Source organism: Phaenicophaeus curvirostris, chromosome 2 (assembly GCF_032191515.1).
Source record: "Phaenicophaeus curvirostris isolate KB17595 chromosome 2, BPBGC_Pcur_1.0, whole genome shotgun sequence".
Classification (NCBI taxonomy): Eukaryota; Metazoa; Chordata; class Aves; order Cuculiformes; family Cuculidae; genus Phaenicophaeus; species Phaenicophaeus curvirostris.
This window is the reverse complement of record NC_091393.1, coordinates 77,629,695-77,646,498: the sequence shown is the minus strand read 5'-3', so window position 1 is coordinate 77,646,498 and position 16,804 is coordinate 77,629,695. Positions and strand designations below refer to the sequence as shown.

The 16,804-nt window shown below is 42.8% G+C and overlaps 1 protein-coding gene across 2 annotated transcripts in view; it reads right to left on the bottom strand.

The window, feature by feature from the left end:
* Nucleotides 1–601: 601 nt before the first annotated feature.
* Nucleotides 602–16,804, bottom strand: part of DAAM2 (dishevelled associated activator of morphogenesis 2) — a 212,208-nt gene continuing 196,005 nt past the window's right edge. For both annotated transcript variants that reach the window (XM_069852534.1, XM_069852533.1), the window contains 3 exons: nucleotides 15,620–15,751; nucleotides 7,338–7,508; nucleotides 602–5,417 (listed from right to left, as the gene is read on the bottom strand). In XM_069852534.1, the coding sequence (XP_069708635.1) occupies nucleotides 5,202–5,417; nucleotides 7,338–7,508; nucleotides 15,620–15,751 (519 nt within the window). In that variant the 3' untranslated portion in view covers nucleotides 602–5,201. The remainder of the gene's footprint in view (nucleotides 5,418–7,337; nucleotides 7,509–15,619; nucleotides 15,752–16,804) is intronic.

Here is a 16,804-nt window from a genome sequence, read left to right as displayed (position 1 = left end):
AGGAAAATCTAGCCATCTTCAGGGGATTGTGGTTATCAAAACTACTACTTAGAGCAGCAGCTAGCTTTTGTATATATATAAACACACACGCAGACATATAAAAATTTTATATTTTCAGTTGGCCAAATTGTATTACCCAGGTTAGTCTCTTCAACCTTTGATAGCAGAAGCTAATATACCCAACGGAGTCTACTTGTTTGGATGGCAGGCAACCCCAAAACTGCTATGTCAAGTATAGAAGCCAAGAAGCTATAGCCAAATACCTGGTGATTGCTAGAGACCTACAGGTGAAACACCAACCAGTAAAAAGACTTTGTTTACCCTGGACAATGCGTGGAGGTGGGACAGAGGAGGAGAGAGGGGATGTAGAAGCTATTCTTCCTTGTCCTTGAAGATAGGAAGGAGAACTGTCCCTGCTCATCTCACCAATGTGTTAGTACTGGTGAGAAGTTACAGAGCATAAACCACTTTCATCCATCTATCCAAGCTTCTCTGGTATTATGGTCAGAATTTGTGTGGAAGGGTGAATTTTGAACGAGCAACAGTGCAGTTTAACTCTTCTCAATCCTTTCACCATGATTCATGATGAGAAATAAACAGCTTTTATAGAAAGTGTTCCAAAATAACCAACCTGCGTCAGATCACTACATGCTTTAAAATACATTTACCCAGAACTAGTATCACCATGGGCAGAGTGATTATGACAACAGCAAAAGAACAGTGTTTTCGTCCTTTGCTTCTCACACAAAGACTGTTCACACACATCATGTTGCACAGTTCTGCTTGCTGCACAATAGCCAACCCAGCTGTCTTGCCAATGTAATGCCCTGGCACGGTCTCAATAGTCTTTGCTGTAATGCAGTGTATACATACAAACATAGCAAACTAAAATAAGGCAAAATAAATAGAGGTGTCAGATTTACAGGTTCCCCTTACAGATTCCTAAAACCTTTTTTTAAAAAATCATGTAACCCCCAAACAAAAACACAAACAAAACCAACCCAGAAACAAAACTGTATATATCATGTACACCATGAACTGTACAACTGATCTCCTGTTCCCTCACAAAAACTCCTGTCTCAAGCTTCTCCCATGCAGCCCAGCTCAGAGTGTGAGCTTTCCTAAAGAGGAAAAATTCAGCCACTGGGGCTGGCCATAACGGAAATGCCTGCTCCACAGTCTCTCACCAGGGCCTCTAATGATTCCTTCCCTTCCTCAGACATTGCAAACACATTACAGAGATGCTTCTGAAGGACTCCTAGGTCATCTCCCTAATGGAGAATCCCTCACTCCTGAACACTAGTACCGCTCCTGCTCTTGTAGGGAACCAGTGCCTGAATGATAGCTGTGCTGCAGGACATGGAAAGAACCTTGCTGCCCTGAAGTCACTTTACTTTGTAGCTTTTCCAGAGACACGACCACCTGAGAAGAATGACCCAGACCAAAGGGAGTGGGAGGTGGAGGGAGTTCTAAAGTCTTTTCTGGGGTCATCCTAATGCAATCTGCTTAAGAACAACACAGACACACAGAAGTGAGTGAGCACTGGACCTCCAGGGACAAGGTCTGGAGAGTTCGAAAGTATCTCCTCTTCAGGGCGTAAAGAACTTCACCATAAAGTTGGCAATGACTATATTTTTGCAGGAAGAGTAGAACAGAACAAGCCCTCAATTTTACTCCTTTCTTGCCTCTCTTACTCTTCCACTTATTTTCAAGGATAAGAGTGATTTCACTTAAAATGCTTGTGCTAGGCACAGGTGCAAGGACAACAGTTGACCCTAGTTCTTCTCCAGCTATCAGTGCAACGAAGAGGTTATGCCTTAATATTATACCTCACAACTGCTTACTATATCTGCTTAGGCTCTGCTGGCGCTAAAGGAAAAGGAATAACCTTGTCTCATCCCCTTCAGCACACAGTAACCCTACCATAACCACTGATGAAACACAGAGAATAGATGCACTTACAATTCCCGAGAGGAGAAGAAAGGACAAACTAGGCTTTGGCAAGAATCTGATGCCAGGCCCTAGAGCTGAACCAATTTTTTCCTTACCTTCTGTGTAGCCAGCCCCATCTAACACAGCAGACCTATTAATGGGTCTTTCCACTTGTTACCACTTAAGTGAAATCACTACTTGCTTCAGTGTGTAACTGAGCCTTCCCCAAACCCTCTTTATGAACATTCACCATGGAGTCAAAAGCCACGGGGGACTGTCCAGCACACTGAACAAAGCCTTCAGCCATCATAACAGATTCAAAACAGGAGTTTGGGGCACCAGAGTACTGAGAACGTTGAGCTGCAATGAATCAGGGGCATGACTATGAGCTTTCTGTCCACCTGAGTAAGTATCCCACAGGATTTACAGGAGTTGCATAGGAGTCCTTATTTGTGTATGAGTCAACGAGGTGGCAAAACTACAGCAGATTTCTTTGACTCTGTCAGCATGGCCAGAGTGCTGCGTACCATCATACTGTATCTCTTTAAATCGGGGTTGAACTGTGTACACAAATGGACAAAGGGTTTATTACTCTCCCTGCTTTTGCTACATTTGTGGCCTGGCAAAGTGACTTCAGTTTCAAAAAGCACAGCACAAATACCAGGGCAGGGGGAATGCTGTATTTATATTTAAGGGTTTTGCCCTGAGGTGCTTCTTCTCTGACAGCACTGTAATGCTGACAGTCTGCCTTATCAAACAAGTACCTGGGAAGCGAGCAAGCAGCCGTAAATTGGACAGAGCCATGAGTCACATCATCTTGCACCAGGACTGACCTTGGCACTACACCTGAATTTCTGGGCAAGTCCTAAACCCAGGAAGAACAGAGAAGGGAAAAAAACCCTACAATGTTCTAATCCCTAAAAGCATCATCTCTGAAATTCAGGGATTACTCAAACCTAAACTCAACTGTATACCAATTTGGCACATATTACCACCTCTCATATGGCTTACCTGGCATAGTTTATATGGCATGCTTCAAAACAAGACAAACAAAAAGGGCTGGGATATAGCATGTCTACCTCAGGGAGCAGCAAGGAGCTTGTTAATATAATTTACAACAGACATTTCTAAAAATCCATTTTGTAATTTAAAATAAAAATGCTTTAAAAAGTGAGATTTTTTTCTTAAACTTTCAGAAACCTATATGAAATACAGTCTTTCTTCTACAAGGTGCTTGTGTCCGCTGTAATAGGCATTGCTGTTAATAGCTAATCCCAGAAGGGGAGCAGGATATTAAGGGAGGAGAATGCACCCAGCTCTTGTAAGATACCAGCTCTTTACGATGAGTATTATACAGAGGCGCGGCAGTCTGGAATGTCGTAAATAGGGAAGTTCTGGGGTGAGAGACTCAGGATTCAGTAAACAATGAAATATTAGAGTTTAGCAATTCTGACTCTATTGCTTCTTTCCATAGTTTACATAATTATTTTACTCTCAAAGTGTTCAGAAAACCACCACAGTTTGCTTCTCCAGTATTGGTAGTGTGTAATACTGATCAGGCAGCGTGCACAGCAGAGGAAGTTCTGTTCTGCAGACTCAATACAGAGCCTGAGGTTGAGTGACATTCAGAGAAAAATCAAACCAAAATATTAAAGTGACAAATAGAGCTTTTCTCAGTTCCCTGGGATTCCTTGACATTTTGTGCTGTTGATTATTGATGCATAGTTTGTAGATGGTGGGTCCCTTTTTTCAAATGTCCTCTCTTCCTGTCTAGGAGGAAGAATCCATCGCCATTTCTTTCTTTACTACTTTTTCTTCTCCAGGGAAGATAATAAAAAAGGAAGACAAGATTCAAAAGACAACAACAACAGAAAAAAGGCCCATGACAGCCTACACAATCTGATCCCTTTCCAAGAGCCATGAAGACACACAGAATTCAAGTCTCTTCTTGGGGTTCTTTGCTTTTGCACTGTGTGCTTTATACACGTAGCTTCAATATAATTTTTTTTGTCTTATGAATTAACCCATCTCCAAAGCCTGCTCAGCTTACACAATACTGTAATTCCTGGAAAAATTCTCAGTTGTCATTATGAGACCCTCTTGGTTCATCCCAAGCGATCCCTTCAAAATGAAAAAGACTGTGGGCTCCAACCTCTTTTGACAACACTCATATCTTGCTGAGTTACACAATTCCCCTAAATAAGAGCAGGGGGTGTGCAGTGAAGGTCTGCCTGCTAGACAGAAAGACAAGTTCATGCCAACAGCAATCACAGCTAGCATCAAGTGGAAAGAAAAAAATCACAGTTCTTTTTGCTATCATTTGCTTTTTGCTATCTGTGACCTGTGGATGATACTAGGAAGCTCCCAATTTACATCGGGCTGCATTAAGAAATCTTGCACAAACAGGTAAGAAAAGTTCTGTTTCCCTCCCACCCTCCAGCAATGACAACAGGCTCCACAGTCATATACTTGTAATCCCAACGTGGCAATGGCTTCTAAAGAAAAGCCAGAGTTTCTTTCCTAGAAGATGCATTTCATAGCTTCGAAGCTCAACCATCAACAAAATCTAGAAAATTGCTTCTAGAAAAGCAGAATCCAAAAGACTTTTGTGAAGAATTTTACGTTGATCTGAGTGTTGAATTTTAGTTTGTTCCAGAACCAGATTACTTCCATCTGAGCATCTTGCTTTGGACAGTGTAGGCCACAAAAATATTATACGGATCATGAGATCAAAAGCATTTTTCAGGTGCTAATCAATGGTTTATAAAATCCAATTTTGGAGGGGAATTGGAAACCATGAGAGCCACATTTGACAAGATTTTGAAGAAGTGACAGGTGTTTACAGAGCTGCTCTGAAATTAGTCTTGCTTATTATCAACAAGATGGAGATCGTGACTAATTTTCACTTTGGCACACAGAAAAATTATCTTTCTCCAGCTGTGACGCAGTTTGCAAAGCCCAAGTACTTTCTGTCATCATCATGAGGCCTTTGATGACACAATAAATTCCCAGAAGAAAATCTGTCAGCATTGCATTGCCCAGTCATCGGCCCTGCTGGGTCCCTAGAGGCACTTTCATAATGGTTCAAATTAGGAGCACAGAAGAGGGATGAGAGGCAAGCTGATCATGGAAAGGTAATGTCTCTAGCCATAGACCAAAGAAATCCTTTGGGGCAGCTGTCAGACAGGCACTGTTGCACACATTCATTTTCCTTGTTTTGCACTTTTTCATGATCTTCTTTTGGTTGATTATTTTTCTTCCCCTTGTAATTAATAATTTAGCTTTGTCACCACCCGCTCCCGGCTTGTCTCTAAGCCTTGGTTGCCCGAACGCTTGCGGTTACGCTTGAGCTTCGATAAGTCTTTGTCGAAGACTTCACCCGACCTTAAAGCGGACACCAGGTCATCAAACTCCCCACCCTCTTCAGATATGCTTCCAGCTTTTGCTTTCTTTTGTCGCCTCTCTTTCTCCCTCTGCTCTTTTAGCTGTGAAGAAAGACACAGAGTTTTAGGATTACTTAACAGAGACATTAGACCACTAGCTACACTGCCAAGAGGCAGCTAAGATGTGCCAGTGTAGTTTAGGGCAAAAAGATTACGATCTTATCCACAAGGCCATCACCTGTGCCAAGGGCAACAGGCGACCATACTGGGCTTGTCTTCTTCACAGGCAAGCAGAAAGCAGGAGAGCTGAGGAATGAGTAGCATCGTACGTTTGCCTCACAAAGCACTTCTACCCTGGAGCAAAGAGTACACATGGGATCTGTCTATGCTGCTGCTATTTTACATTCAGGCAGTGCCAGCAAAGTAGCTGTGCCAGATGACAGTCTACAAGTTATGCTGGTATAGGTAATTACCCAGCTTCTGGGACCAGACTTTCAATGATCTTAGTGTGGCAGTACCTAATATGCTGACAGTTCCTAGCCTAGTGAGTTTAAAGTTAGTTTGGATGTGTCTATACAAACTGTTACTACAACAGTCACAAGCAGCTTTGTGCTTGAGGCATAGCTAGTTAAACTGACAGGCAGAAAGGCTGCAGTCCTGCAGAAGGAGGAAAAGAAGGAAAAACCCCAGAAAGCCACACGCTAAACACACTGGAGAATGAAAATTGTGTGATATATCAAAACATCAACAGAAACTCTGTCTACCAGACAGCTTATGTTTAGATGGAGGCAGTGTGTTGCAGTGATGGGAAGAGGAAGGCACGTTGCCTCAACTCTGGAAAGAGAAACATTACAAACACAAAGAGCACTCAAACAGAACTACTGATTTTGAAAACCATTGGATAGATCCACCTGTCAATATGATGCCCTTGGTCTCCCTAGAGCAGCTCCAGGGAGCTTGGTTATCCCTCCCCACTGTTCAGCTCCAAGATTAGAGGGAGCAAGGGATATATGCACCAAAGCAGGTCACTCACTCTAGGCACTAGCCTCACATTGCAGGAAGAATCTCTCCATAAGCAAACTGCAACCTCTCTTGTGGCATATTAGGCCCAAAAAACTGTCCTAGTGCTTTAAGAGCAGACTTCTGCACTTTACAGGCTGACTGAGAGGAAATTTGAGCCTAATCCCTGGCATTTTATCCATGTTCAACAGAAAAACTGCTGGCATCCTGTTGTTTTACCTCTCTCCTCTTCTGAAAGGCACGAACTGGTGCATTTGGCTCAGCAAACTTTTAAAGCAGCAACTCCCCACAGTGAGACCTGGGGCCACGGTGGCAGCCAGAGTTAAATACTGGCAGGGGGGAAGGAGACAGGGGACTGCTGAGCAGTCCTCAGACCTCAGGAAAAGCTGAGGTTAGAGGGGGAGGCTGGTTCACATGAACCCCTGGGGACAAACATGTCTGTGTCCCAGCAGCAAAATCAATGATGCACAAAAGCTTTCTTGCCACGTCAAGGCCAGATGTGGCCCAGTAATCAAGGCACTAAGGCTGGCCAGAAGGAGATACTGCCTGAGTGGACTGCAGGCGCCAGGGCATCCGCTGTGTCACTGTATCCTGTCAGGCAACAGGCATGCCAGCAGCTGGTGATGGAGTCTAAGTGGAAGCTGACCAGCTGGCAGGACCAAGGGATATCTGGCTCCCAGAACTTTTGCACAGAGTCTGCAGCACAAAAGCAGGGTAGTCTAGCACTGGGCAGGGGGAGCACCATCCTGAGAAGTGACAGGGCATAACAGGCAGGGCTAAATTCGGCATCTGAACCCAAAAGCCAAATAGTACAGAGATCTGACAGGATGGTCAGCAGGAAAAATGGCATCATTTGCAAAGAGAACGAGAACAGCACCAAACAGAGGTGACAGGGAGAAGGATATAGACAAGACACAAACACTGGAATTCACTCTCTCAACCTTTCTCTTGAGACATGAAAAGGGGATGGAAGGAAACTCCTTCCTGTGCCCAGTCCCTCACCATGGCCTCCATGCGTGCCCTGCGCTCCTCTTCTTCCTTTTTCTTCCTCATATTCTCCAGGTCTTGTTTGGCCTCTGCAAATGACTGTAAGAAAGTGTCGAAGATGCCAAAAAATTCATCTGGCTGCATCTTGCCCTCACTCTCTCCAAAATGCTTCAGTGCCTTGGCGTACTGTCAAGAGGGCAGAAAACACAAGAACAACGATTAGGCAGGCAGTTTGGTGAAGACAGTGTGGAAAGCTTATGAGTAATCGCACATGTAATTCAATACCTCTTGAACATTCATGTGGTGAGAGCAGAAACTACCTCTGGCAACAGAAGTGCCTCCCTTCAAGGCAGGTGCCTCTGTCCCTGAAGAATCTGCTCTCCTGGATATACTTTGGGCAACATGGGGCAACAGTGCTGGAGATCACCAGCTGTCCGCTTATACAAAAAAACCCATGTTCAGTATCTGAGGGTGATGGAGTAATTTCAGAGGATGACTGTCTGGCCACATCTTAGCTGCAGCTGTGGGACAGCAGGGGCACAGAAGACAGTGAGCTAGCTGGAGAAACTAGTTTTAGTCCACTCTAACTACCAAACAAGTAAGTTTAGCCCATTCTTTTCCCTTCCACCTATGCCTCAAGTCCACTTTTAAAATGGCTGGAGCTAGAGGGGGTTCTTTTCCAATAACTTTACAGTCCGTCCTCTCAGGAGTCTTGCTATGCCATCCATCACTCTGGAGTCCTCTAAGTCAGCATGTTGCCTGAGAGAGAAGAGACTATGGACAGACATGACAAGAGAGAGGGGCAAGGAAAGCAGCCAGGGCTCCCAGGCAGACTTAAAAGAGAGCGAAAACATCACAAGTGGCTTTTATTTTAAAAGGCAAATGTTGAGGCTGCAGGATGCAAGTGGAGTCAGCCAACTGGCAGGACTTCAGTCACAGGGCAGTTCTGATTGGGATATGCTCTTGGACATCAGTCCTGCAGTAGTTGTACTCTGTTCTTTGCTCTCATACAAGCATGCGTCTGTACTAAACAAACTGCACTCAGTGCGTGCACATATAGTCTGTCAACAGCATGTGCACACACATCCACTAAGTCCAGTATAAGAGTACACATCCAAAAGCCGTGTCATTGTCCAACCACCATCACTCACACACCTCTGTAATGCAACAGGCAGCACCAGCAATGAGTTCCTGGTGGCACTGGAGGTCTGATGCACAGATCCCATAGTATTCCTTCCTTGCACTTTAACACACCACCCCCGAGCAGTAGAGCACCCTTACAGACCTCAGGATTTACCAAACCAAACTCAGACTCTCCCAGGCTGTGGACTGCCCTCAAAATCTCTTGTGAATGTATTCAGCTCATACTAACACAGCCCAACTTCCCTTCTTTTAGGTGGGTGTTCTTGCAGAATGGAAAAAACAATAAGAACAGTTCAAGCTCCAACACAAAGCACAAAGTTAGCTTGGAAGAAGGTCTTATAAATCCTTCTGGCCCTGTACCAGGTGAAGCATAAACAACGTCTCCCAGTCAACTGCAGGGGGAAAAAATCTCCAAGGAAAGCAGCTTCCTTCTGGCACAGCCTGAGAGATTCGGCATCTATCCTCCTCTGGTTTTCCTGCCAGGCCCACAAAGCAGTTTGAAGCAATAGCTTCTTTTTTCTTTAAAAAGGCTGTGTTCTCAGCCAGAAACAAACAAAGAAACCCAAAGTATCTGGAGAATAATAATAATAAAAAAAGTGTTGGAAAAAATGAAAGTTGCTTTGAGCTACCAAACACGGCAGGAGTTGTAGGAAGCACTACAGCAGCAAGTCATGGAGGGACTTCAGAGTATGGAAAAAGCAACAAAATACTTCTGTGTTTTAACTCCTTTAGTTTTTAACACATACACACAAGTATGCACACCTACTTCCTCTCCCTACCCCTCTCTGTATATACGTATTTTCTCTGTATGTAATGTACACATAGTCTGCTTGATTAATAGGAAAGTGCAGAAGTCTTCCATTAATCCACATAGAGCAGCACTAGCTCTTCAGCAGAGAGAATACAGGCTGTCAATACTGCAGAAGGAGAGAAAGCATCACCATGTGCTATATTTTGTTGGCTTGTCTGCTCCAGCACACCCATCAGCCAGGGGAGCAGATGTGCCAGAGAAAGAATTCAGCACAGGCATTGCCATGTCGTTTGAACACATTGAGTGCCTGAAGCTCATTGCTCACAGGAGATGTGCTACCTGAAATCTCTTCCCACTTAACTCCTGTGAAAACTGAAAATAAGGCAGAAATTAAGAGTGGCGGCTAGAGCTGCCAGCTAGAATGAAGGCTTGTCCACCTCCTGTGAAGCCTGAAGTCAAGGGGCAGACCACAGGAGATGGCTATTGTACCTAGCAATGCGCTGCCTCTGAACCCTGCATTCCTCCTGTGCACAGCAAATGTGAGGGGGCACACAGGAATCGAGCTTATTGTTACCCATGAACGCCCTGTTCTCTTGGGGATGCTGAGGGTTGAAAAGGAGGTGGGGTCCTTGCCTGGAGCTCTTGAATCCTACATACACAGGAGCCTCCGTTAGAGGGTGTTGTTGTCTGCAAATGTTCTGTACGTGGCCTGTCACCCAGCAACAAGCACCAGCTAGTTCTCGTCACACTGGCAGAAAGGCTTTTGCCACTGCCTCCTCACTGCCACTCAGAGAAGGAACAGTGTTGCTGTGCTGGAAAGATCCAGCAGCCTGGGAGCCTTCCAGAAACACTCATAAGTATAAGGTGTTGTGGTCTCCAAGCTGCAACAAGGAGGAGGCTGAAAGCAGCCCGTCTTTGGTGCCCTGTAACATGGCTTAGTAGGTCACAGTCACTCTCTGTAAAGCAGTGAAAGATAAAAAGAAAAATTCTGTGAGCAAGATGTACCAAAATAACTATGAAAGAAAAACCTGTGGTTCACTGAAATAAACATTTTCCTTCTTTCTCTACCACTTCTGGAAAAAAGCTGACTGAGCAGAAGAAGGCAAGTCAGGAGATCCAGCCTTGGCTGCCAGCTCTGCCCAAGATGTTGCTTGGGAACTCGTGCTCCCTCTCTGAACCTTCCTTTCTGCATTCACTACAGAACAGAAAGTGTTGCTCCACTAGCCTGATATACAAAATGACAAAAAAAAATATCAGTTGTTCACATCTATAGGGCACTACATCAATTTCAATACTGTAAAGAGAGCCACACTACCTTTTCACTGTTTAAATTGACAGACTCCTCTGTTTAACTTCTGTTTCCCTGTAACTCTTGTTCTGTGATCACATGTGCTTTTTCAAAGCACCAGTGCTATGTCGAAGGGCAGCAAGATGCTGGAGGCAGCCTCCCTAAACCTGGAATGGAGCCCAAGCTCCTACTTGTGCACAGTGGCTAAAACGACACTGCTTGCCTTACTCAGGGCATAAGAGGCAGAATGATGCAGACCGAGGGGTTCCAGACTCCAGTCCTCTCTTCTGCTCCCTGCTGCACCTTTTGTGTTACCCTGTACAAATTACTCCACTGCTTCATGGGCTGGTTGCCTGTCAAACAGTACCAGCCACCGTGCACAATTATGAAATCTGTAGTGAAGTCCTCATGCATGCAAGAATTCCCAGAATTTTTGCAATGTGCTGTAGTATCATGGAATGAGGGCTGAAACTTCCTTATTCCTGAAGTCACTTGGGGACAGATGACATGAGCAAAAGCAAGATGGAAAGCTGTATTTCAGCAGGTTTTCCACTGTAATACAGGATGGTATCTCTTCTTTTCATGACAAAATTCACTTCTACATCATAAGGGCCCCTAAGGCTCCATGATATAACAGGTCCACAAGCTCAGTGCCAGCTCTGCTTCCTCTGCCAAACTTTCCACTGAATTCATCCCCTTGCCAAAGCAAATCATTTAGACAGTTGTTTATTTTAAAAAGCCATTTTAGCAAGGAGAGTGAAAGCGGGACAGCAGTGCGCACACTCTCTGCTGTGCTTGCCAACAAAATGTTAAACAGTGGCAGAAGAGCTCTGGAAATGGCAGGAATGGGGCTCCATAAGGAGGAGCAAAACCAGTCACAAAAAAAGTTTTCTGCTGCCTATTACAAGAGAAGATAAAGTAGAAATGAATTATACCATGTAGCCATGCCACAGGAACCATCTTTCCCAGAAAAGTAATCTTGAATTTGCTGTTAAGAAGACTCCAATCTTGTACCAAGTCAGATCAAATAAATGACTATTTTCTTTATGGGACAGGTTCAGAGTCTGGCCAATTTCAAATAGTGCTGGGCCCAGCTCTCCTTGTGCCTAAACGTTCTTACAGGATTATCCCAGGATTCTGAAAGTGACTTTGGCAGCCCCAAAATCAAGATACAGGTGCTATAAACATTTCTGATACATTAGATGCCAACCTGCCCTGAAGCATCCGCAGTTCTAAGCCAGGGTATAACGCATACATAATTTATTTAACAAATGGCTGTTTCTGAGAGCAGGCTATGGTGTCAGTCCATGCCCTTTCTAACACATCCCATCTTGGCTTTCTTGACTGTCCTGATCTTTTCCTTCTTCATTAGCCCCAGTGGTTGACAGAAAATACCAGTCCCCAAAAAATGACTGACTGATGTGGCTAGCCTGTAACTGGCACTTGAACTATAGTATTTCCATATGCTTAATCACATTCTGCCATTAATTACTAATTTCTTAAATAGATTTTGGCTTCCTCTGCCCTTCTGCTCTTCAAAACAGTTACTATGTGTGCTGAGCTTACTAATTACATGTGCAGAGTCTGAACTCCAGTCTCCACGATGATAAATATATATCCCCTGCTTGAGAGAAGCTGTCATGACAAATACTGGGAATGGATACTGTTCCTACCCTCCTCATCAGCCTTGCCCAGGCAGTGGCCTTTCTGCTTCTAGAGAAACTTAAGTTTGCTATTCATCAAAGAAATGGCAAAACCTGACTAAACAGATTTTTTTTCTTCTAGGAAGATCCAAAACATTTTAAAAATAGGGTTGTTATAGAGCAAGCACAAAGTAGAACAGTTATGAAGCAGCCTAGAGATCTAAGTTCGTACTAGTCAACATTTAAGTATGTTATAAGTCTTCATATAGGGCAAATGTCACCTTTTCAAAGGTTCGTGCCATGGGAAGTCACTGTTCCTCTGCCTTGGCATTTTCATTCTTTCCCCATAGGAAACAGGGGGAAAAAAAATCACAAATAAAATTCAACTCCATTCTGTTCATTCTGATGTGAAAAAGTCAAATTTTCATCTATCCGAACACGTAAAAACTGGTGGAGGATTCCAGGGCAGAATTTCACTTTCTCCTGCCCCCATGTTCCAGTTTACAGGAAATGGCAGAAAACATTATCCCTTGATCTTATCTATATATTCCCTTATAAAGTGGTATTGAAAGTGAGAAAAACACAAAAAGAACAAGAACCAGCTGTGCTAAGGAGGCTGTTTAAAGAGTCAGTCTAAGTTTTCAATCAATTCTTAACCAAGCCATCTGTTTACTGCATGAAGATAAGAGCAGAGAAAGCCTTATAACTGTAAACATGGATGCCTGCATCTGACAACTGGCCCTTTAACTTTAAAATATTACTTTCTCCCCATAGCCACTAACTGTAATCAGTCCTGTTTAAGCAATAAGGCCAAAAAAGTACTACATGGGATTGTTAAAAATATCCTCTACAGAGAAGGTCAGCACCACACCTTAGTAATGGATTGTTTCCATAATTTTATTCCTTTAAGAAGTTACTTTTGCTAATACTAAAAACATTTAGAAAAACTAAAAAACTCCCAGGTTTGAAAAGATAATATGTATTGTTTTAAATCCCAGCTGAGGAAACATGGTTTTGATTAACTCATGGCAATCAATTAGCCAACTCTATATTTAGAAGGATATCCAACTCCAGCTGTTAAAACTAGGGTTTCATTATTAGTAATAAATCTCTGAAGCAGACTAACTCTTCCTGGGCTCATGAGGTTATTTTTAAAAGTCCTCCCTCTCCCACTACCTTTTTTTCAATTTGCTTTGAGAAATCAAAAAAAGAAAGAACAGGATAATCAGATGTCTTGGTCCCTCTCTTCCTTCAGTTGGCTAGTTATAGTAGGTTTCCATGGTAAGAAAAAAGCTTGTGATTCAACAAACACAGAGAGCCCATTGAGGTTGGAAGATGTTATAAGCACATCTGGTTTGTTGAAAATTTCTAGCTTTCTTCTCCCTCCCCACCCCCTTTTTTTTCCTCTTCGTTTTCTTTCTTAAGAAAAAGGGGGAAAAGAGGAAGAAGAGAGGGGAAAAATAATACAAGGCAAACATGAGAAATAGCTCAGCACTGGTAAGGACAGGCAGTTCCCTTTTAGGAGTCCAAAAGCAGCTTTTCACCAGTGGAAGAACCAAAGCCATGGGTTGAGCAGAAGTTGGAATGGCATGTGTTCAAACGTAGTGAGGGTGTGTGAGGAGAAGGTAGAGAAACATTTTCTAAGCATGTTATAGTCATTAAAAGAAAAACATCTCTCTACATTGAGTGCTTTATGTTGGCTATGTCTAAAAAACCATGCAACTTCCAGACATATTGGTCCGTCTGCCGGGAGATTCTCTGGTTATTCTTAAAGCGAAAGAACAGCATTTTTTGTGCAAGTGCCTGATCAATAAATGTTGCATTGCTGTGCAAGACATGTACCACTTGCTGGTTTTTAACCCTTGACTGACTTTGAAAAGAATCTACATTGGGCTTTTGTCCGAGTGTGCCAAAAGAAAGGACCACCACCATCTATAACACCAAACCAGAAGTGGGCAGTCTAAGCCAAGGACAGAGTGAAATCACTTCCAGAAATGTGAGCCAACTATAACGTAGATGAAAATTTTACCCAGTTATAAAACAGAAGCCCCCAAACCATAGAAAACTAAACTTTTCTCAGTAAATCTAGTGGAAGCATGGAATGTAAAATATTGGTTTTGTGATTATAAAGCCTGTATAGTGTGAACATTACTATGTTGGAAGCAGTCTGAATCTTCTGACGCAACATGACAATTAAAAAAATAGGCATATGATTCTCCTCAAAATTTCCTTACAACATTAACAAGTTTTGGACTGCCCAGCTTTGCCTTCTGAGTACCATAATAACTACCACCTCACTGGCGTTTGCTAGGGCAGCTAGCTCTAGCTGACAAGTAGCCCCTGGTGTTCACAGCTGCAAGTCAGTATTATAAATTTTATCTCCACTGCAAAGGAAATACTTTTGAATTACAGAATCATATCAATGCAGAGCAACTGGATGAGTGAGGAGCCTTACTGTTCAGTTCCTCAGCCTGTGTTCTGCCTAGCCTTGCAAATCTAAAGCTTACCAAAACCTAATGGCACAGGTTTCATTAATAAAATAGGTCCCTTAATGCTGCAAGGACTGATACCACCAGTGGAAACAATTCAGTCCAAAAGAAATAATGCATTTGCTTCATAAAGCCAAGCACTTTTAACATCCCAGCCAATAAAGGCAGATTTGCCATTACACATAATTTACTTTAGACCTTGCTCTTCTCCAAACATTTTCATATGCTTACGATCTTGTCATAAAAATTCTTTCTCATTTAGCTGAGAGACAGAGGGATTAATGTCAGCTCCAATAATCAGCAAGGAACAAGTTGTACAAATCTGCTAATTGAGGTGCAGAGAGTGAAAAGACAAAACGATCACAGCAGCACCTGAAGAATAACACACATGGTGCTGGCTGTGTGAGAAGAAGATCCAAGAACGTCGGCCAAACTATGTATGTTTGGGATTTCTATCCTTGCACTGAAACACAAGCAGTAACAGAGAGGCACAACCGGAAAAGATCAGGTATTCAGGGTTACCAAACTACCCAGAGGTGCATTTTAAAAGGAAAGAAATGAAGCACAAACGTCCCCAGCTAAACAAATAGAGTGGGATAAAGTCAGAAGCAGAAGGTAAAAGATATGAAGTCACAGTAACCAATGACCTCTTTTTGAGAGGTTGCTTAAAAGATACTCCTTTCAGCAACACAGTTGGGTGTGGTACCCTGGTACAGACATCATCGTGGCAATTCTATGCCACATAGATAATGTTAAGAAAGATTAGTAAGAAGTGGGCAAAAGCACTGACCTTTCTTTTAATTCCAAAATATATTCTGAATTACTATAAACTAGACTAGGAAAAGTCAGAAACTTCAGCTTAAACCACTTTCAGTGTCTACTAGAGTTTTCAATACAGTCCCAGCATTTGAAATTGCTTCTATTTTGATTCATGCTTTTGACTGAGCCAGTGAAACCCCACACACTTCAAAATGTATTCATACCTTGTCTCTCGTTTCATTGAGAAGGTCTTCTAACTCTGAGAAGCTGAAACTGGCCACAGTGATGAAATCGCTCATGACAGGAACAAACCTGTCCCCTGGTTCCCGCATGCGTCTCTTCTGATAATCAAGTTCCTGAAAGAAGATGTAAGACATATAGACAGGCAAGTGTCAAACCTTCCTTGCTGAGAAGAAAGAGTATCCTCTTCTCCCACTCCACACATACTCAACATTCATCCAGAGTTGTAACTCCAAAACCAGTTTCTCACTAAGTCAAAGGTTTTGCCTTTTCAGCATGAGAAGGAAGGTTAAAGTAGGAAGAAGGAAGGTTTTGGTGACAGTTCCTTATATCCTCAAACAGCCACCACTCCCAAGAAAGCCACCAACACGTTGAATTTCTAAAGCAACTTCACAATTTTTGCATCAAGTACACAAATTGCTGCATTTTTTTTCCTAAGCAGAGTGACAAATAATAGAGAATTTGAACTGTGTAGTAAGTGAATTTGGAATTTTTAATAGTGAGTTTCCCTCCATCTTCTCTTCCCAGGGTGGTTCAAAATGCTGTACACCTGGGGAAATCTGTACATGTGTGAAAAAACTATATAGTGCCTTCGACTCTCCCCTTTAGTTCTCTGAAAAGCACAAGGTAGACAGCAAAAACCATTAAAACTGGTTCTCCCACTGAAGATTAAGCAGAAATACATCAGGTACAACATTTGCTACCACCTTACAACCAGTAAGCATTAGCTTGGATATCATAAAACCCAAGAGTTATAAACCGGGGCTATTGTGATAACAAGAATCATGGGGGGGGGGGAGGGGGGAAACAAAGGAAAAAAAAGACATTATCCTATAGGAACCTAAGCTTTACTTGTCTGCTACCTACAGAAAGAAATAAAAAAAAGTAAGATCCTTTGTTTCTGGCTCAAGTTTTTAAGTTTTAGGCTAAGATTACCTATGCTGTCTCTTCCCTTTCTCTATTCACTATGCTTATGGCACTGAAAGAGCTATAGAGCTCCTCAAAATGATTAAGTTAAGAGCAAGACTGGCAGTGTCCAATGCCTGTACTTGGCTTGTATACAGTTTGACAGTCTCATGGGGACAATGAGATGGTAATCTGGGCCTCATCTTTATTCTCAGCTGTATAAGTAGAAATGATAAAGTCTTACTCTCTCTGTAGAGAAAGCA